The sequence below is a fragment of the Eleginops maclovinus genome, chromosome 21 (genome assembly GCF_036324505.1).
Source record: "Eleginops maclovinus isolate JMC-PN-2008 ecotype Puerto Natales chromosome 21, JC_Emac_rtc_rv5, whole genome shotgun sequence".
NCBI classification, from domain to species: Eukaryota; Metazoa; Chordata; class Actinopteri; order Perciformes; family Eleginopidae; genus Eleginops; species Eleginops maclovinus.
The window spans coordinates 8,158,292-8,180,249 of NC_086369.1; the positions used below are offsets into that span (position 1 = coordinate 8,158,292).

Here is a 21,958-nt window from a genome sequence, read left to right on the forward strand (position 1 = left end):
CTGTGTCAAAGTTTAACTACCCAAGCCAAAAATTCCCTAACAGTTCTTCTCTTTTTATCAATTTTGATAACCAAAACCTACCCTAATAATACATTCGGTCAATACACTAATAAATGAGATTCTTCAGAAAGGTTGTTGGCATTCTACAAATTGTTGCAAACAATCATATCAAACAATATTTTATATTGAAACATTCAATCACTATCATCAAAAATCAACTGCCTATGGCTTTTTTTTTTTTTAAGATTATCACTCTTTAATTGGAGGATCAAATATGCTAAGTCAGTGTTGTATATATATGATTATACAAACGTTAACTTGGATTTGTAATATGAATAGTTTATATAATACAATATCGATACTTGCCGTGTATCGATACAATATCGCCACAAAAGTGTTGCGACACTATGCTGTATCGATTATTTCCCCCACCCCTATTGTGTATCATGAAGACCATTTTTGTGCCCAAGTCATCCAATATAGTAAAATAATATTATTATTATTGTTGCATTTATGTTACTATGTCCAACTAGAGACCATTTTGGGATGGAGTCCTACCATTTCAACACAACATAGGGCCAGGGGCATAATGTGAGAAGAGCCACGTCCAACCCATCTCCTTCCCTGTCTTTTGCACTAGAAACCTCAAAATGTTTTTGTATCTGCAATTTAATTTTTATTCTAACTTATCTACCCATATATGAAGTTTTGTGACTGCATCTTGTGACTGCATCTTGTCTGGCTGTTACACTGAAGCAAAACATAGCTCTCATGTATTCATCATGGTATTGGTATGAAAAATTAGGTAAAGTATATGATAGGGTATTATATTGGTGATATTTACCCAGAACCACTGTTGTCCTTATATGTTTTTTTTTTTCCTAACTTCAGGTCTTCCTCACTTTTGTGCTGGGCAATTCCGTTGTTGGGGCCGTGACACCTTTATTTCCCTGCGAGGCCTGCTATTGCTGACTGGCAGATACCTGGAAGCTCGGTCAGGCCGCAATACTACACAATATAGACAAATATTTTCTTCAAGGTTTTGAGCATGTCTGTTTGAATTTCACATACTGTGGTCTTTATTTCCATATCATATTAAAATCATCAAGGGGCATTTTATAGGAATGGTTTAATTATGAGAAGGTATTTCTTTCCACAGTCAGATCGTCTTTTAAAATCTATAATAGCACGGCAATCTCAAAAAAACAAACTGATGATTTCCATTAAGTTTTCCACGGTTTCTCTAAACACTTGGGAGGTACCATAATAGTGAGACTTCTTAGAGGGTGTAATAGAATAGCTTATCAGGCCTTTTCTGCTAAACCCCCACTGCTCCCTATGTTGGTTCAGATCAAAGTACTGCATAACCTTTGTGTTGTCTTACTGTTGACTGTGCAACTTTGGTCTTTCTGGATAAAAAATGCACTGGTCCGGTTTGACTATTTATAGAGTATACAGAATAAATCATCACCAACACTTTTGTTACACCCTTTTAGCGAAGTTGATTCCAACTCATTACTCCTATTATTTTTATGGTCAATTAACCTCATACAGTATACACAAAATAAAACCACATATTTGAGTGAAACTACTATTATTTTGACAACCACGGACTATTATGTCAAACTTTATTCAGGATTCTGGTTTCACTGTTTATGAAACCTGTAGCATAAATTAACTCCGAAATATGTGTTAATTCTTCTTAGACAATGTAATACACCTCAGTTTAACAAGTTCTACAGTGCATAAAGTTAAATATTATCTTTGATTGAAAAAAATAGTGCAGTGGGAATGCTGTAGGGTGAAAAGCTCACAACGAACTGCAATGCTGGCTATAAAAGTGACTTTTGACAATAACATTTAAAAGTGAAAAGTTTATTAAGTACAGTTGATAATTATCTATTAAGTATGTGATATATACTGCAATAATTAGCAGCTAATTTGTAAGGTATAACTACATTGACATGTTGACTGCTAGAGCTGGAATAAAACCCATAACTTTCTTTTTGAAAGACTAACGCACCACTAGTAAACAGGTGGTGTAGCTGGCTCGTTTAAAGGGTATAATTAGTTGGAACTTGACTGTGTGATAAAAAGGAAATGTCAAAATGCACGAAAAGCAGGAAAACATTTTAACTCCCAAATGTCTAACGAAAACCATATGTCACCAATAATGTATAAATTAGTGGGTGAAACATTTTTCAAAAGGGGAATGATGTCCGGTCAATCTACCGGTGGACGGGTGGCTAGCAGCAGGATAACACTTAACCTCATATTTTTCATAATTTAGCTTTGATAAAGTGTTTATCAAAGCTGTGCTGCTCCGCTGCGCCTCGGCTGCGCTGCTCTCATTTATTGGCACCCCCTCAATGAGGAATCCCCACTTATCTCCCAAATTCCTCTAGGAAGTGCCTCTTCCTGTAGCACTTCCCTTGATCCTATGCAGGGTCAATATCATATTGAAGAACAAACAAGTTATATGTAAAAACAATGTAAAAAGAAGAAAGACAGTCGGTTCAAGACAGAACAACTATTGAAACCAAGGTAGAGGGACTCACATTGAAATATTGAAATATGGAAATGTCGTCATCAGCAGGCCATCACGTGGTTTCCACCAGCAGACACTATTCAGACCAGCGGAAAGTTTGTCTGAAAAACTCTGTGTGTAAAAAGACGATCCACAAGAGAATTGACATCCACAAACTTTTTTTTGATGAACAAATACACCATGGATTCACAAATGCCTGATCGAAATTGTAAGTGTTAGAGAGATATTCACAAATTTGTTTTCTTTATTTGTAAATTAATGATAGTATTATGTCACGACTGGAGAGCAGAGTTTATGGGACCAAAGTGCAGAAGACATTAAATACAAGTCCTTTATCAACGATTGATCCAGAATTCACAGAGTTGGGCCAGGAAAAACAAGGCAAAAAAAAAACACAACCGAAACTCTATTTAAATAGACTTCCAACATCCAGAATCTGACAAACTGAAAGAAAAACCAGAATTAAAATACACAACACTAATAACAAGGACAAGACACAGGTGGGGAGGTAAGAGAAACACTGGGGTTGTGGTCAAATTGTCAGTTTATCTGAGGAAGCTTCCTAACGGAGTGCAATGACCCAGAAGTACCTCAGTGGCAGCCATAATAAGAGCTGTCCAAATTCTCTAGATGATAGGAAAGGAGCTTTGAAACTAGCTAAGGAAACACTGGACCTTTCCTTACGAAAGGAAAAGAGAAATGGCTGTCCCACAATATGTTGTGGACGCAACATTTAAACGTAACTATGGCATGTTACGGCAACATTCTGCTCCAAAAGATTAAAGGAACACTTTGAAAACACATCAGATCTCAAAGGGGGAAAAAATCATGCTGTATATCTATACTGATATGGACTGGGTAATGTTTTAGAAACGAAAGGACGCCACATCGTTTGATTGAAATGAAAATGATCAACCTATGGGCTGAATTCAAAGACACCCCGAAAATCAAAGTGAAAAAATGATGCGGCAGGATGGACCATTTTTCTGAAATACCATTGCAGCAACTCAAAATGGCACTCAGTACTTTAGAAACACCTCTGTTTACCTTAACTGGCCTATTAAAATCATAATCGGAATAGCAGGTGAGAGTAACTGAAAATATTAACAATTTCATGATTGCCAGCAGGAAAAATAATTACTTCCTTCTTGAATTATGAGACATTTCACAGTATGGTACATTTGAACAGTAACGGCACCTTTTATGCTCTGTCCAGAAGTCAATTATCTGAACCCTGATCTATTAAACCATTATTCCAATTTTCACAGGATCATCATCCTAGCATTTGCAGGTACATTGCATTACGGCCTGATCCCCAACCAGCTTGGCAAGGGCACTAGTGTGCGCTACAACTGTCGGGATGCTGTTTGGTGGTGGCTGCAGTGTATCCAGGAGTATTGCACACTAGTACCAGATGGTGTCTCCATCCTCAAGTGTCCTGTCAAAAGGATGTACCCCAACATATCTGAGCTTAAGCCTAATGGAGCCAAGGTAGGACTGTGTGCTGTTTTCTTATTGGTTCTTGATATGATGGGCCAAAGTCCCTGCTGTTTGAATTCATACTATACGGTGCCTACTAGGTGCAAAGAATATCTATGAATTTGAACAATTATGCCTATTTTTCCCTGATTTTAGTGCAATGCAGTTTATGGTTCTGGTCACACCACTATGATATTCAACCAACAAAGTCAGTTGTCTTGCATAGCCAAACTTTTCTCCACAGCACTGTGTATCATAAGAACGGTTTGGTTGCAGCACCAATTATTATTCTATTAAAAGGGGAGTGTGGGGGGGTGTTATTACATTTCTTAACAAAATCACATCTCTCTTTGGCACAGCCTTACACCATAAAGTAGAAATACCCAAGTAAAGTACCAAAACGGTTCTTAACCCCCATTTTCCACCGGTCCGTCTGCGCTGCGTTACGTCTGCGCCACACCACGCCGCACGTGCCGCGAAATCGCCGCCACTTTAGTCAATACGTGTGATTCCACCAGACGCGCCACGTCGCGTCTCAGAAGCGTAACGGCGCTGGGCTCAGCTAAAAATACGCGGCTGGTGTATTTTCGACAGAGACGCGAGGCATTGCAAAGCGCCGGGTGTGGTGGAAACTTCTGAAGCAAGGGAGACGAAACTCAGAGAGACACTGGAGAGCAGGAACTTGATGGCAAAACACTGTTGGGTTTACGCGGAGTTACGGCCGGAGAATTGACAAGACATTTACTGTAGACACGTCGCCACAGCGGTTGCCAAACCAATTCTGAAGATCTCGACAATAGGAAGAGGTTTTAACTAGTTACAAATGGATATCAACATTCTTCAAACGCCAGACTAAACAAGCTTAGACAATACGTTTAACTTAAACTGTCATCTAGGTCACAAATAAGGTGTTTACCGGAGCATCTGTGTCCAGATAAACTGGCGCTAGCTGTCCATAAACAATAAAGCCAATCTTAGGTCAGCTTGAGTTTGTACCCACTGTGGGAACAACAAGGCTTCAGAAGCCTAGGGTGCCCCTCCTTAATGAAAATAACAGCACCTGCAAGGCCGTAGAGCCAGGTCAGAGGAGGACAGAGAGAAGAGATGCAAATAAGCTAAAGATGTACAAGCTTCGCTGGTTGAGGGGGTGCACCCAAAGCCGGCTCCTTCTCGTCCCCCCAACCCTCTGTAGTCTTTCAAGTAGGAGAAGAAATACTAGCGTTCTCCTCCTGTTTACAGGCACTGTGTGTAAATTATATAGAATTATTATGATGATGAAAGCATTTTTTTTATAACTAAAATACAGCAACACATCTTTGATTCATGTCGTTTATAACTGGACTATTACAACTATTATTAACTTTGTTTGTAGGCTACAATACAACAAAATAGGAAATAACAACAATAAACACAATTTAAACAGACACACAAATAAAAGATTTCGCTACGCAGCCTACTACTTTCTTGTAGAAGTACAAATGTCCAGGAAATATGACCAAATCAACAATAACTGCAAGCCGTGCACGCAAGACGCTCCGCTTCTGAAACGCTCCTGGTGGGGTATTACGCCGTTTGGAGGTCGGAACAAAACTGCGGCGCAGTAATGTAATCCCGGTGTTAAGGATTGTTGCATATCATCGGGTAGCCTATTCATTAGCATTTGCCATTGAAAATGACTCATTAATTGAATTCAATATAAATGTGTCCACTGTATAAAAAAAAGAAAAGAAATGGAGCTGCACATTTCTGTAAGTCTTCTGAATCTTCTGAAATTAACTGGTGTTTTTATTTAAATTAAAACATTTATCGAATTTAATTTATTCTTTTTTTTCTTCAGGAACAACCACTATATGATGTTATCCAGGAGGTTATGCAGAGACATATGCATGGTATTCAGTTCAGAGAGACCAACGCTGGGCCACAGTTGGACAGTAATATGTCCAATGAAGGTATTTTCATGCACTCATAACCAATACTGCTTATTGATTTTACTTGATATCTTTTAGCTTTACACAGATCTGGTCAGGTCACACTGTTTTTATTGTATAGATTAAGAGGACACAGCTCTTGCCTGGTTCGAGTCTTGAGTCTCTCGAACAGACAACATTTTGTCACCATCAGTGACTGCAGTTCCCCATCAGCCCCTGTCAACCAAGGTGTACCTCAAGGGTCTGTGCTTGGACCCCTCCTCTTCACCATCTATATTGTCCCACTTGGTCAAACCATTTGCCACCATGGTCTCAACTTCCATTCATACGCTGATGACAAACAGCTCTATCTCTGCACCAAACCATCCACTCAACTCCCCCCCAATCCCTTGTCAACTGCCTACAGGACATCAAAAACTGGATGTCGTCAAGCTTACTCAAACTTAACAGCACAAAAACAGAGCTCATGTTTATGGCTCCCAAGTCACAACTCCAGAAGGTTGGAGATCTACTCCTCTTCATCTCTCCATCCCCTGAAGTCCGCAACCACATTTCCAGACTCCGGCCTTCACTCTCCGACTCTGTGGCAGAAATGCTCATACACGCCTTCATCACGTGCCGAATGGACTACTGCAATGGGGTCCTCTCTGGGGTTCCCAGCAAAACCCTGGAGAGGCTCAAGCATGTCCAGAACTCTTCCGCCAGAGTTCTCACCCGCACCACCTTCACTGGCTCCCGATCAGGTCCCAGATCACTTTCAAAACCCTCCTCCTCACTTCCAAGTCTCTCCATGGCCTCGCTCCGCAGTACTTATCGGACCTCCTCCATCCCTGCACCCCTTCACGGTGTCTGCGGTACTCGGACACGGGCCTTCTCGCTATTCCCAGCACTCACTGGTGACAGGGCGTTCAGTGTTGCGGCCCCCACCCTCTGGAACGCTCTTCCTGCAGAGATCCGCATTGCTGCCTCACTGGACTTCTTCAAATCTTCATTAAAAACTCACTTCTTCACCATAGCCTTTGACCACTAACTCATCTTCTTCTACCACAACTAATAATTTATTATTATCATTATTATTATTATTATTATTATTATTATTATTATTATTATTATTATTATTATTATTATTATTAAGCTTCCAATCCTCATTTGTATTTTGGTATGATCTGTTCTCGTTCCGACGACCCTTTGGTTCCTGAAAGGTTTTCGAGCTCATTGAAATTGTATGTTTTTTCGAAAAAATAATTTTAAAGTTACTTCTTCAGTGGCATCATGAGGTCAGACCATATCATTTTTGTTGACTGAGGAGTAGGTGCTTTGAGTTTTGCCATTTTTAAACACCAGACATTTGGCAGTAATGCCAATTGGCTATAGTGTCAATCCTTTCTCAATAAAATGTTCGAATGGATTAGCACCAAGATACTATTGACCAACAATAGTATCTTGGTGTTAATCCATAAATAGTAACTTTGAGTTCCCTGTAGTTAACAGATAGGCAGTGCACAGCTCTTGAATATTTAGAGCTTTTATTTTGAAATCTCAGATGAAAGTGGATCTGGTATATGCTGCCTTTGTACAGGCTTTTTGCCTTTATTCACATTCTGTGTGAAAACACTAATTACAGAAACAACAGTTATATTATACTACAATGTGTTGACGTAATGTATGGAATGTATTGACAAGACACAAGGGAAACAAGTGTTTGAAGGTGTTAAGGCTTTTTAACAGCCGAAATAAATTGATGGAATCAGTTAAGCTCATGGAGCCAGAGGGAAGAAATCAGGACATGGACGACATAGTTTGCATTTTGAAATTGTGACTGAATAACAAAGGTAAAGGTCATCTGACCTGGTTTTGGCTCTGTGATACTGATAAAAACCCATCTGACTTTCACCAGGTTTTAATGTAGAGGCTGGAGTGGACCAGACCACTGGCTTCATCTCTGGAGGAAATCGCTTCAATTGTGGAACTTGGATGGACAAGATGGGTGAGAGTGAGAGGGCACACAACAAGGGAATACCTGCTACACCAAGGTATGTTTTCTCTTATTTCTCCATCTTTGTTTATTGAGCAAGCATCCACCATTACTAAATGAAATTTGTTAAAGTTACAAGGTAAAAGACAACGGTTGATGCCAATTTGCAATGGAAAGATAATAAGACAATGAAAAGATTTACAAAGTGGCTAATTCTAATATCTCACTGTGAATATTATGTATCATTTAGTATTGACATAAACACAAAAAAAATATTAAAATATGGTTAATATATTTAAATAATAGTCACTTTAGATTCTACTTTAACATTCAAAACGCATATATTTACAAAATGTAGCATGTATGGTGTAGCTGTTGGCAGTAAAATTGAGCCCTGTCAGATTCTCAACCAGACTACAGCAAGATATAGTGTGACTATGTGTCAGCAACCACTATGATAAGTGGGGGTCATAGGTCTATGAGAAACATTTAGTCTGCGCTCTATAGGCTGAACCTTATAGGTTCAAAATAGTAAAGAACCATTTGATTCTATGACTTCCAGTAACTAGCTTTGTACTGAACTATATGTCAAAGTTTTAATCCACAAATACAGTTAGTTGTTACACAGTTTAGTTGAATACTCTATTCTGATTGGTCAATTCAGAACACCTTGACACGTTGTTAATCCTGTAGTAGGCCTACAGACCGCTGTCAAGCACTTATTCACAGTTGTGAAAGGAGGATCAAGAAAGAGAGAGTAAAAGCGGTTAAAATACGGAGCGCTGGATGTCAGATAAATCACCAGAAGGAGACAGACAGGAAGTAAACACTAACAGGGACTGGGTCTGTGCTCTGCAGTGTTTAAAGGACGTGTTAGTGGATAAGAAACTGGAACAGACTTGAACAGTTACAGAAAACTTCGATCAGTGCTGCCGTAAAGTTGTTGTTGTCGCAGTTCCAGCCGTTGGTGCGCTGTGGAAAGGAGTTTTTTATTTCTCAGAGGAAGAAATACGATCATTTTTGAGTCAATAAAATATATTCAATTAATATTGGGAGTCGAGTCTTTAGTTGGTTTTGTATCTGGATGTGTAATAAGCGGGATAATGTGCAGCGAGGCGGTAATTATGGGAAAAGAACACCCGACAGGCTGATCAGGGAGCCCGACGCGACACCCTTACTTAATGAGTACTTTGATGGAATCCTTGTATTATTTTCAGTTATCAGTTTAGAAAGACTGTCAAACTATTTATCACATGCCTAGTTGGTCTATAAAAACAAAACAGTAATGAACATTGTCTTTTCTTCTGCAAAAATAAATATTAAGTTTGTCACAAGGTTGATGTCAAACTTACAGTTCAATAGTTTTAAAGATTAACATAATTTGAGTCTTTTTAAAACTAGTTTTTCATCTGCATCCTGTCAGTTTCACTGCAAATCTTTAGATCTTTGTGTGTCTGTGTATGATCCAGGGATGGCTCTGCAGTGGAGATAGTGGGCCTGTGTAAATCTACTATAAGATGGCTTGTGAAACTGCACAACAATGGGCACTTCCCCTATGCAGCGGTCAACATACGCAGAGGAGGTACAGTAAGATCACATACACTTCAGGATCGGAATCAGTTTAATAATCCCATGTTTATAGGTGTGTGTCATTGGGCGTTTTTCTCAACACTGGCAGTGGACTATGCAGGACTTTATCTAAATAGCCATTTATTGCCTTTCAGTAAATTTCAGATTTCTCGATAAGAAGCGTTCGGGGCAGCTGGACAAAAAAGCAGTAACCCTATAAAAAAAGACCGTGGGTAGAGCCCTTACTTTCTAGGTTGCCGAATACTTTATGTCAATGTTAGGACACAGCCCTATAGTTCAGAAACCGACTGACAAAACATAACACAAACATTCACACACATGGGGTTATAATGATCCACTTTTGTGTCTTTAGGGAGTTTATCTCTACAAGGGGTCATAGGGCAGCTGCCCAATTCTGAAAACGTCTTGACTTTATGCCTATCAGTGAAAAGGTTATTCCTTACATACATGACTTATGTCACTTTAATAATGGGATTATCTGATTCAGTTAAATGATGAAATATGCATCACATGCTTTCCAATGTTTTTGCACTCCTCTGAAAAGTGTTTTTCTTACAGATTCATGGATTTTGAATTCTCCATAACAATCTTTGAATCCTGTTCTTTTTTTATCTTTACTGTTTATTTCAGGACAGACATATTCAGAGTCATATGTGAAGTGGGATCTTAAGATCCAGGAGAACTTTGAGAAGAACTTCTTTATTCCCCATGATCCCCAGGACTATGAGGGGAGACAACCTGAGTTGGTTCACAAAAGAGGCATCTACAAGGACAGTTTTGGGTCTTCAAGTCCGTGGTGTGACTACCAACTCCGCACTAACTTCCCCATTGCCATGGTGATGGTAAGTAGCTGCTGTGTGTTGTGGCTTTGGTCACTAAATCAAATTTTACTTCTTGTTAATGATCAATGAAAAGATTTGGTTCCATTAGCCAGTTCCATTCCCGACTGTGGTCTAGGGTGATACAATACTGAGATTTGCTAAGCTGGAAATCTAGAATTTACCTGCACAACAACTGCTACCAAAGACAACAAGGTAAACAGCGCTTTTACTCGTAATCCATGTTTATCACTGGTAGTCTAGGCTGATCTGACCAGATACCAGCTGATTTGAATCTTTCCGGTAAGAAAGGGTCACGTAGTAGGAGCGTGACGAATCAGAGAAGGATACTCGTGATCGATAAGACCCAATCAGAAAGCGCTCATGGTAGCCTAAGTCAGCGTTCCCAAAAGTCTGCGTTTCTGCCTGTCCACACTAATCAGCAGCCCCGGGGTTTTAAAACTGAAATGGGGCCAGCAGCGTTTCCAAAAGCCTCCATTTTAGGGGCTCGAAAACGCCGAAGCAGTGTGAACGCGAGGTGTAAACGTAGCAAAAGTTATACGTTTTAAAACAAAAACACAGTAGTGTGGAGGAGGCCTCAGCAGTGTTGGGAACGTTACTTTAAAAAAGTAATTAGTTATAGTTACTCACTACTTGTTCCAAAAAGTAACTGAGTTAGTAACTGAATTACTGTATAATAAAAGTAACTAGTTGCTAAAAAAGTTGCTATATGTCAAAGAATCTGGATTTTTCAGCAGTTTTCACAAGTCAGTTGAAATGAGCAGAACAGACAGGTACGTTGTACATAGCTACTGGATGGCGAGCTATCAGCTGTGGTGCAGGTATCGGTGATTGGGCCACTAGCTTTGTAGATGCGTGTGTCGCTGTGAGATGCTTCATTAAATTAGAGTTGCTTACAACGGATGTCCACAAAGTCTTCCCTCCTGGACATAATGTACACTTTACATGCACGTTCTTGCCTTTGACCTCAATGAATTTGAAGTAGTGCTTATATCTCCACCAACTTTTCATCAGATTGCTCCGGACTCGCGTGTGTGTGTGTGTGTGTGTGTGTGTGTGTGTGTGTGTGTGTGTGTGTGTGTGTGTGTGTGTGTGTGTGTGTGTGTGTGTGTGTGTGTGTCGCGCCTGTCCTGGCCTGTGTGTAAAAACACTGACTTCGATTGGCTACCATGAAGCATGACTCTGCCTTAGCCAATCATAATTGCTTATCTCGTTGTGCCACCCGGTATCTTCACTGGCAGTTTGTGTGAACGCACCCCAAGCTTCGGATGACAACAGGCTATACGGGTAGTTTATTCAATCAATTCATAGTAACGCAGCGCATTTAACGTTCAGTGACGATAACGGCGTTGTAACAACGGAAACAGTAATTAGTTAGATTACCCCGTTACTGAAAAAATAACGGCGTTACCTAACGCCGTTATTTTTACGACGTTATTCCCAACACTGGGCATCAGAGACAATTTAAACGATCATTTCAAAATAATATTTTAAAACCATGACACTTATTATCACAACATGGTAGACATACACTTACTGGCCACTTTAGCACCTGTTCAACTGCTCGTTAACGCAAACATCTAATCGGTTAATCACGTCAGAAACTCAATTCATTTTGGCATGGTCAAGACGACCTGGGGCCTCATTTATAAAGCTTTGCGTAGGATTCACGTGGGAAGGTGGCGTACTTAGGAAAAAGCAAGTAAATACGCACACAAATATTCCGATTTATAAAACATTTATAAATCACAATCAACTCGAATTATATTATATTTATTATTGGTAGGATTGTTTTACCACTTTTCTATGGATATCGACGGCAAGACTATCTCTTACTCAAGAGAAGCGCTTCTCTCCCTCCGGGGCCGAGTTTCAGCGATTTACCAGCTGTTATACGCAGACACAGACTGGTGACACGCGCTGGAGCCCGCGTGAGGCAAAAGAGGGCCAATAATAGGAGGATATTTAAATCTTATTTGCCCTCCGTAATCATGGGGAACATCAGGTTGCTGGGAAACAAGACGGACGAACTCGCAGCACTTCTAAAAACACAGCGGAAGTACCGGCTGTCGAGTTTGCAGTGCTTTACCGAGACATGGCTCAACGGGGAAATACCAGACTGTCTGGTGGAGCCAGACGGCTTCACTGTGGTTCGACCCAACAGAGACAAGAGGAGCAGCAAGAAGAGAGCCAGAATACTTGCCGTCTTTATTAACAAACAATGGTGTAACCATGGACATGTATCGGTAAAGGACGTATTTGTACTCCGGACATTGAGCTGTTGGCGGTGGGTTTGAGACCGTATTTTTTTACCTCAGGAGTTCTCAGAGGTCATAGCTGTTGTTGTTTACATCCAACCATGTGCTGCAGCGTCGCAGGCGAATGATGTCCTCCACTCCTCCATCCCGGGATTACAGACGTGGCACCCCAATGCATTTATTACGGTTAATGGAGATTTTAACCATGTAAAAGTCTCCAAAAGCCTTTCAAACTTCACCCAGTATGTCACCGGTGGCACTAGGAACAACAGGACACTGGACCTGCTGTATGCCAATGTTAAGGAGGCATACAGCTCCACCATCCTCCCCCCCTTGGCAGTTCAGACCACAACCTGATCAGGCTTGTTCCCAAATACAAGCCCCTTGTCAGAAGAAGCCTACCATCACCAGGACTGTACAGCAGTGGTCTGATGAGGTCGAGGAGGAGTTGAGGTATTGCTACAGGACAACAGACTGGGAGATGTTTCAGACAGTCCATGGTGAGGACATTAAAGGACTCTCACTGTGCATCACCGACTACATCAGTTTCTGTGAGGAGAGCATTGTACCCACCAAAAAGGTACGATGCTTCCCAAACAATAAACCCTGGATCAATGGTGACATTAAAACGCTGTTGAACAAGAAAAAAACGGGCTTTCATGGCAAAAGACTCCTCCATCGTCAGCTGCATCACAGATGACAACGAGGAGGAGTACAGGGCCCTGGTTAAGAACTTCGTAGGCTGGTGTGACAACAATCACCTCCAGCTCAACATCAGCAAGACTAAGGAGCTGGTGGTGGACTTCAGGCGGAGCACAAAGAGGTCTCTAACCCCATCACGATCAGGGGGGAGGAGGTGGAGGTGGTGAACACCTACATGTTCCTGGAATGCCCTTAAACAATAAACTGTACTGGAGTGACAACACTGATGCTCTCTTCAGGAAGGGACAGAGCAAGCTGTTCTTCCTGAGGAGGCTCAGGTCATTCAAAGTGTGCACGAGGCTGCTGCGGACCTTCTACCAGTCTTTGGTGGCCAGTGTGCTCTTCTTTGCCGTGGTGTGCTGGGGTGGAAACACCAACAAAAGGGATGCTGAAAGGCTGAACAAGCTCGTGAGGAAGGCTAGCTCTGTTGTTGAGGTTAAACTGGACAATAATGTGGCTGAGGGGAGGATGAGGAGGAAACTGGACAGTATCCTGGATAACCCCTCCCACCCCCTCCATGCAGAGCTAGTGAAGATGAGGAGTACGTTCAGCCACAGACTCCTCCATGTAACTCACTGACAATAACCCGGACTGCACATAAAGCCTGCACTTTTGCACAATAGCTTGGACCTGCACTCTCTTTCTGCACACATACAGTGGGGAGAAGAAGTATTTGATACACTGCCGATTTTGCAGGTTTTCCCACTTAGAAACCATGTAGAAGTCTGTAATTTTTATCATAGTTACTCTTTAACTGTGAGAGACGGAATCTAAAACAAAAATCCAGAAAATCACATTGTATGATTTTTAAGTAATTAATTTGCATTTTACTGCATGACATAAGTATTTGATACATCAGAAAAACAGAACTTAATATTTGGTACAGAGACCTTTGTTTGCATTTACAGAGATCAGACGTTTCCTGTAGTTCTTGACCAGGTTTGCACACACTGCAGCAGGGATTTTGGCCCACTCCTTCATCCAGATCTTCTCCAGATCCTTCAGGTTTCGGGGCTGTCGCTGGGCAATACGGACTTTTAGCTCCCTCCAAAGATTTTCTATTGGGTTCAGGTCTGGAGACTGGCTAGGCCACTCCAGGACCTTGAGATGCTTCTTACGGAGCCACTCCTTATACTTGATTTATAGTCGGTGAAAAAAGACGCAACGCAAGACGCAAGATGTATCGCAAGCTCTTGCGCGGTTGCAAGCCCCCCCTTGCGTGCTCGCGCATCTATCTACATCACGTCCGGCGGCGTGTTCACATCTTCCGGTTTCATCCCCTAATAAAACCCCGCTGTTTTCGAACGTCAAGGTAGAAAGCGACGAAGAAGAAGCAACAACATGAATCCACTGGAAGAGAGACTGTCAGAAGAGGTCTGACGGTATGAGCATATCTACAACCCGTCCTTGGCTGGATACAAGGACATCCAGATGAAAACCCACTGCTCCACCTACTGTCCTGGCGGGGAATCGCCACGCAGCACACGCAACCGCCGACAAAGCAAAATGAAGTATAAACGCCTCGAGTCATTAACATAAACGCAAGACGTAAGCGTAAGGGCTGTTAAAACAAGTATAATTCAAGCTTTAGTTTCCCTGGCTGTGTGTTTCGGGTCGTTGTCATGCTGGAAGACCCAGCCGAGACCCATCTTCAATGCTCTTACTGAGGGCAGGAGGTTGTTGTCCAAGATCTCGCGATACATGGCCCCATCCATCCTCTCCTCAATACGGTGCAGTCGTCCTGTCCCCTTTGCAGAAAAGCATCCCCAAAGAATGATGTGTCCACCTCCATGCTTCACAGTTGGGATGGTGTTCTTGGGGTTGTACTCATCCTTCTTCTTCCTCCAAACACGGCGAGTGGAGTTAAGACCAAAAAGCTCTATTTTTGTCTCATCAGACCACATGACCTTCTCCCATTCCTCCTCTGGATCATCCAGATGGTCACTGGCAAACTTCAGATGGGCCAGGACATGCGCTGGCTTGAACAGGGGGATCTTGCGTGCGCTGCAGGATTTTAATCCATGACGGCGTAATGTGTAACTAATGGTTTTCTTTGAGACTGTGGTCCCAGCTCTCTTCAGGTCATTGACCAGGTCCTGCCGTGTAGTTCTGGGCTGATCCCTCACCTTCCTCATGATCATTGATGCCCCACGAGGTGAGATCTTGCATGGAGCCCCAGACCGAGGGAGATTGACTGTCATCTTGAACTTCTGCCATTTTCTAATAATTGCGCCAACAGTTGTTGCCTTCTCACCAAGCTGCTTGCCTATTGTCCTGTAGCCCATCCCAGCCTTGTGCAGGTCTACAATTTTATCCCTGGTGTTCTTACACAGCTCTCTGGTCTTGGCCATTGTGGAGAGGTTGGAGTCTGTTTGATTGAGTGTGTGGACAGGTCTCTTTTATACAGGTAACAAGTTCAAACAGGTGCAGCTGATACAGGTAATGAGTGGAGAACAGGAGGGCTTCTTAAAGAAAAACTAACAGGTCTGTGAGAGCCAGAATTCTTACTGGTTGGTAGGTGATCAAATACTTATGTCATGCAATAAAATGCAAATTAATTATTTTAAAATCATACAATGTGATTTTCTGGATTTTTGTTTTAGATTCCGTCTCTCACAGTTGAAGAGTACCTATGATAAAAATGACAGACTTCTACATGCTTTGTAAGTGGGAAAACCTGCAAAATCGGCAGTGTATCAAATACTTCTTCTCCCCACTGTACATGTGTGTATTTTTAACAGTACTTTCGTTACTTATCTGTACATATATTTTTTTTAAATTTAGAATTTAGAATTTAAATTTGTTTTTCACATCCTTGTGTGAACCTATACTGTTTTCTTCTTCTCTGTTGCTGCATAAACATTTGAATTTCCCCTACAGGGATTAATAAAGGTACATCTTATCTTATCTTATCTTAAATGATGCGCAGCTTGTGCGGACTTCACGTAACGCCCATATTTGCCTATAGATAGTCAAAGAAACTCCCCGTATGAATATTTTTTTAGACTGACTGCAGGAAATGCCGACAGAACAGCTAAAAAAACACATTTCACACCGAGTAAGATTTTGGATATTGTTAGGGAGGTGCAGACAAGTTCTTCATACTGTTTTTTCGACGCAGTTTGACGATAACAAAGAGTTGCACCATGTGGAGCACTCTGTGAACACTGCTGCCTCGGAAAGTCGGATCTTCACCAAAATTAATAAATAAATATGCAATCCGAAAAAGTTAATGACAATATACACACAACCTCACACGGGCCGGGGAATCCCTCCGGAGTCATGACTGGAGGGGGGGGGGGGGGGGGGGGGTTTACACCTGTGCGTCGGGCGTACTCTTCTATCCTTTTTAGAAATGATATCAAACCAAGTACAATCTAGCTGGATTTGCACATGTACAAACAGACTTTTTTCACCTAGGGCCACATACAGAAAAATATACGGAGAGCTGGCCCACTTATAGAGGTGAATATTGCCTCATAAGTTAAGTTATAAGTTAGGAAAACAAATCAAATGTAGGTGAAAAATGCACGATACTTTCAAATGGTTTAAGGAAAAAACAGCTTACATCCCATCTCTCTTTAGGGTTTCATTAATGTTGTTAGCAGCTCATTCCGTAAAACAGAAGCCTCAGATTGCTTATAATAAGAGTAAATATGAAGGTTAAATTTCAAGCTTGTTATAGAAATAAGTTATTGGGCTTTTTATTTATCAATTAAGACTTTATTAGAAAATGTTTTAAATGCTAAATTACTGAATTTATTTGAAAATTGGGAACATTAATATATTTTAACATATATATTTGAGAAGTACAATATAAGACAAGCAAAAGTTTAAGTTGTGGGTCATATTCCATTATACTTTTAGAATTTGCTGAGGGCCGATTCAAAATGGCCCCCGGGCCGTAATTTGGACACCCCTGGTAACCAGAGTGCAAACAGTCAGTTATTTACACATCTATCAGCAGTCTGTACAAAATAAAATAGGCGTTTGTCCATTCTTGCAAATGAATTATTCACATATGATACATGAGAGATAATATTTCGATTTATGGTATTATTTCATTCTTCCTTCTGCTAACGGTGTCGCAGTTCCTCACCTCTCCCGTTTTTGTGCGTACGCATGGGTGAGAGTGTGTGTGGAGAACCGCACATTTCCCATCAAGTTTGTTTTTTATAAATCTCAAAGATTGGTAAGAAATTGGCATATGCCATCTTTTGGGCGTACGGCACATTCATAAATGAGGCCCCTGGTGAGGTTCAAACCGAGCATTACAATGGGTAAGAAAGGTGATTTAAGTGACTGTGAACGTGGAATGGTTGTTGGTGCCAGACGGGCTGGTCTGATTATTTCAGAAACTGCTGATCTATTGGGATTTTCAAACAAAACCATCTCTAGGTTTTACAGAGAATGTTCCGAAAAGGGGGAAAATAACCAAATAACCAACCAGCAGCCGTTCTCTAGGCAAAAAAAAATGCATTGTTGAAGCCAGAGGTCAGAGGAGAAGGGCCAGACTGGTTAAAGATGATGGAAAGGCAACAGTAACTCAAATAACCACTCGTTCCACCAAGGTATGCAGAAGACCCTCTCTGACGTACAACACGTGGATCCTTGAAGCAGATGGGCTACAGCAGCAGTACACTGCAAAGGGTGCCACTCCTGTCAGCTGAGAACAACAAAATGAGGCTACAATGTGCACAGGCTCACCAAAATTGGACAATATAAGATTGGAAAAATGTTGCATGGTCTGATGAGTCTCGATGTCTGCTGCGACATTCGGACGATAGGGTTAGAATTTGACGTAAACAACATCAGAGCAACATGGATCCATCCTGCCTTGTATCAACAGTTCAGGCTGGTGGTGGTGGTGGTGTAATGGTTTGGGGGATATTCTCTTGGCTTACTTTATCCCCCTTGGTCATTGTTTAAATGCCACAGCCTAACCAGTATTGATGCTGACCATGTCCATCCATTTTTTACCACAGTGTACCTACCTTCTAATGGCTACTTCCAGCTGGATACCGTGCCATGTCACAAAGCTCAAATTATCTCAAACTGTATTGTTGAACATGACAATGAGTTCCCTGTAAATCTCTCAAATGGCCTCCACAGTCACCAGAGCTTAATCTTATGGTACACCTTTGGGATGTGGTGGAACGAAAGATTCGATCATGGATGTGCAGCTGACAAATGTGTTCCAATTGACTCCGATTACGGCAGATTTTTTTTCCTACTCAATGTAACACCAATTTTTAAACGTGAGGCCGAGAAGGTGCTCTCTGGCGGAAGTCCCTGCAACAAGGCAGAGGCCAGGAAGTGGCAGAGATCGCGGTAGGGAAACTCTTCGGGCCTGGCTGGAGGGCAGCGGAGGCCACGGTTTGCAAGCTCCGGGGGCTGGGCAGGAGGACCCCCGACAGGACAGGAGCTTGTGTCGGCGGGACCCCCGGCAGGACAGGAACAGGTCTCGGCAGCACAGGGGCAGCAGGTGAACTCAATTAGACAATCAGGCACAGGAGGGAAAACACAGCAAAGAAAAACCGTACCAGACAGAAGGAAAACTTATCAAAATAAAACAGGAAACCACAAACACAAAACCTAAATCATGATAATTTTGCGTTTGTGTGTGTGTATTTGTGTATTTTGTTTGTGTGAGCAGGCTCCTGAGCTTTTCACTGTGGAGAAAGCCTGGGAGGCTCTGGGTATAGCTGAAAGGAAGCTATTGGGGCCTTTGGGAATGAAGACCTTGGACCCTGAGTGAGTTTGCTGCAACGGTATTTAGCCACATGTCATCACCCCATCACCGCCAGCATGTTGAATGAATCGAATAAGATCATAAATTGTATCGTTAATTAGGTCTATAGAACATGGGTACGATATTCCAAGAGACACCAACATCTCACCAAACACCTCACAGACACCAAAGAGGCTCAGTAAACAGGATAAACAGGAAAGTTAAAACTCAAACATCCTTGGGGGAGCTCAGTTTTGCTCATTACTAACTGAAAGCAACACATCTATTTTTCAAGATTAATATTAAACAAACAAGTATATACAATTAGTGAAGCTGTTAATAAGTATTAGTGCGAACAGGGTAATGCCAACATTAATAATGTGATTATAAACAGCAGTTTAAACAGTGTGTAGCGATTTCCTGCTAGGAACAGTATGTACACATACATGCTGAAACAGCTGAGTGGTATAAAAACAATACCTGAAATGCCCATAAGAGCGCTCACTTGACCCCAGCAAGTGTAGGTTAATTAACACTTGGTAATGGCGGGCATTGGTATAAACGTTTACAGAGTTCACTGCAATATAACGCGACTGGTCATTACACACATATGTACGGAATGTAATATAATAAACAGTCGCAGCAAACAGAAAGTGAAACCACTTTTGTCAGGCAGTCACACTTACAGCAAAACGCTACTGCCGTAGTAAACAATAAATAGATGTGCTGTTTATGATTTGTAAACAGTTTAAACCAGCATGTGATAACAGTCATCAACAACAGGTGATTATGCATTAGATACCAACACAGGTTCATACACGCACAACCGCGGAACACACAGCGACCCGTTCCCTCGCCGCCAGTCTGCATATATCCGGGAGCGCGTGACGAGTGAGGTCCTAGTCTGAGGGATGCGTTCACTTACTGTCTCTGTCAGGCCGGGGGGCGTCCCAAAGCAGAGAAGTTTGCATACACAATCATTTGTTGTTGTTAAATAAATAAATATATTAATATCTGTACTTAGAAATCTAGAAATGTATGTATATGAAAGTATTTAATTTGGATGTTCTTAAATTTAAGAACAATCTCAAATAAATATACTTTTTGCTAATGTTGGGACTTCCCCCATGGCAACTGAGCCAAACCAACGAACTTTAACGCAAACTATAACTTGCTTGACAGATGCACAGTGGGGCCTTTAATGAATTCGCCATAGTAGCAGTGTGTGTTTAGGCAGCAATGGGCCTTAAAAAATGTTTATTTTGGGATATCGGGCAATCGGGGGAATGCCCCATATTGTTTATTTGTTGCTGATTCAGACTACAGTTTGAACACGAATAAACCTGTGTAGCCTGTGCTGAAAAATGTCAAATGCCAATGATGTACCTATGACTGATATTGTCTTACCTATTTCACCTACAGGTTAAAAGACCACTTCTAGAATGTAACATACTGCTGCATACTGTTCTCCCACACCCTTGTGATCACGATATTATAGTTAAGAAGTCAGCAATCTGCTCTCTCTTTCACTGCTATGTCCATATGCTCTTCCACCCAAGCATACACCTGTTGGCTCTGAGATGTATTTTCCCCCATCAGTGCATGATGCTTTCTTGAGAGGACTGGAGAGGTCAGGGTCTACATGCCATGATCTACTTTTCTATAATCTATTCTTATCTAATCCATTCTAAAATTGCTGAATGAACTTTTAGAAATAATGGATGAAACTGTATATGTATTATAAATTCGAAATTGTAAATAATTAAAATGGTGTTCTTTATTTGTGATCCATTGTTGATTGGAGGACTCTGATGCATATAACATTTCCACCACCTTTTGAGCCATATTTTCAAAATCAGTGTTTAAGAGTGTTTAACAAGATGTGATTGTTGACAATTGATTCAAGACAGGATATTTTCTCCTTCTGCCTCACTTCTCTGCAGTGACATGGTCTACTGTGGAATATACGACAGTTACCTGGATAATGATAACTTCAACACAGCAAAGGGCTTCAACTATCATCAAGGCCCAGTAAGCAGTAGTACATTAACCCAAGAGCAGTACTTCTTGTATCAATTCAGGAGCATCTAACAACTTTTACCTTTTAACTTCTCTAACAGGAATGGTTGTGGCCAGTCGGCTACTTTCTACGTGCCAAACTTTACTTTGCCAAGGAAATGGGAAAGGAGACGTATGACCAAACTGTAAACCTGGTGAAAAACGTTCTCTCTCGTCACTCTATACACTTGGAGAGGTATTCACATACATGTTCAGCATATTCTTTCTTTAACTGATCTTCTTACCTGGCAGTAGACTTTTGAAATGTTTTTCTTAGTGTATCTTAGAGCAGCGGTCCCCAACCTTTTTTGCGCCACGGACTGGTTTCATCTAAGACAATATTTTCACGGACCGGCCTTCATTTTCTCCGGCCTACATTTGCTCAATAATCGTTAATGACGCATCGCCAGGACGGCTGTAGTCTAATAATAAATCATCCGCAGTGGTTTTATGTCAAATGCAAACATCAACAGACAATAAACAACCTTTTGTTAATAAATTAATAATCAACAACATCTCTGTGAACAAAATTATTTATATTACAACGAAAATCCTTTCTAATAAGAAATAATTATAATAAAAACCCGATTCAAGTGACTGCGCTGATGAGGTTTATTTTGAAATACAGCGACTTATCAGTGCATTCAACGTAGGAGAACTAGGCCTACTAATAACTTCTATATAACAAGGTGAACAAGTCAATAAAATAATAATAATAATAATAATGACAATTAGTGGGAGCCCAGAGCTTGTTTCTCTGCAACGAGCCGGTCCCATCTTGGGGTAATGGGAGACAATGACACCCGAAGTGTGTTCCGTACATCCAGTCTGCTGCGTAGTCTTGTTTTCG

General features: G+C 41.3%; 1 protein-coding gene across 1 annotated transcript in view; it reads left to right on the forward strand.

Annotated features, from left to right (window-relative positions):
- Nucleotides 1–21,958, forward strand: part of LOC134858060 (glycogen debranching enzyme-like) — a 63,892-nt gene that overhangs the window by 38,825 nt on the left and 3,109 nt on the right. Inside the window, 9 exon segments of the mRNA XM_063873927.1 lie at nucleotides 892–994; nucleotides 3,817–4,039; nucleotides 5,865–5,976; nucleotides 7,853–7,988; nucleotides 9,400–9,512; nucleotides 10,151–10,362; nucleotides 18,976–19,073; nucleotides 20,994–21,081; nucleotides 21,171–21,304. Of these exon segments, the coding sequence (XP_063729997.1) occupies nucleotides 892–994; nucleotides 3,817–4,039; nucleotides 5,865–5,976; nucleotides 7,853–7,988; nucleotides 9,400–9,512; nucleotides 10,151–10,362; nucleotides 18,976–19,073; nucleotides 20,994–21,081; nucleotides 21,171–21,304 (1,219 nt within the window).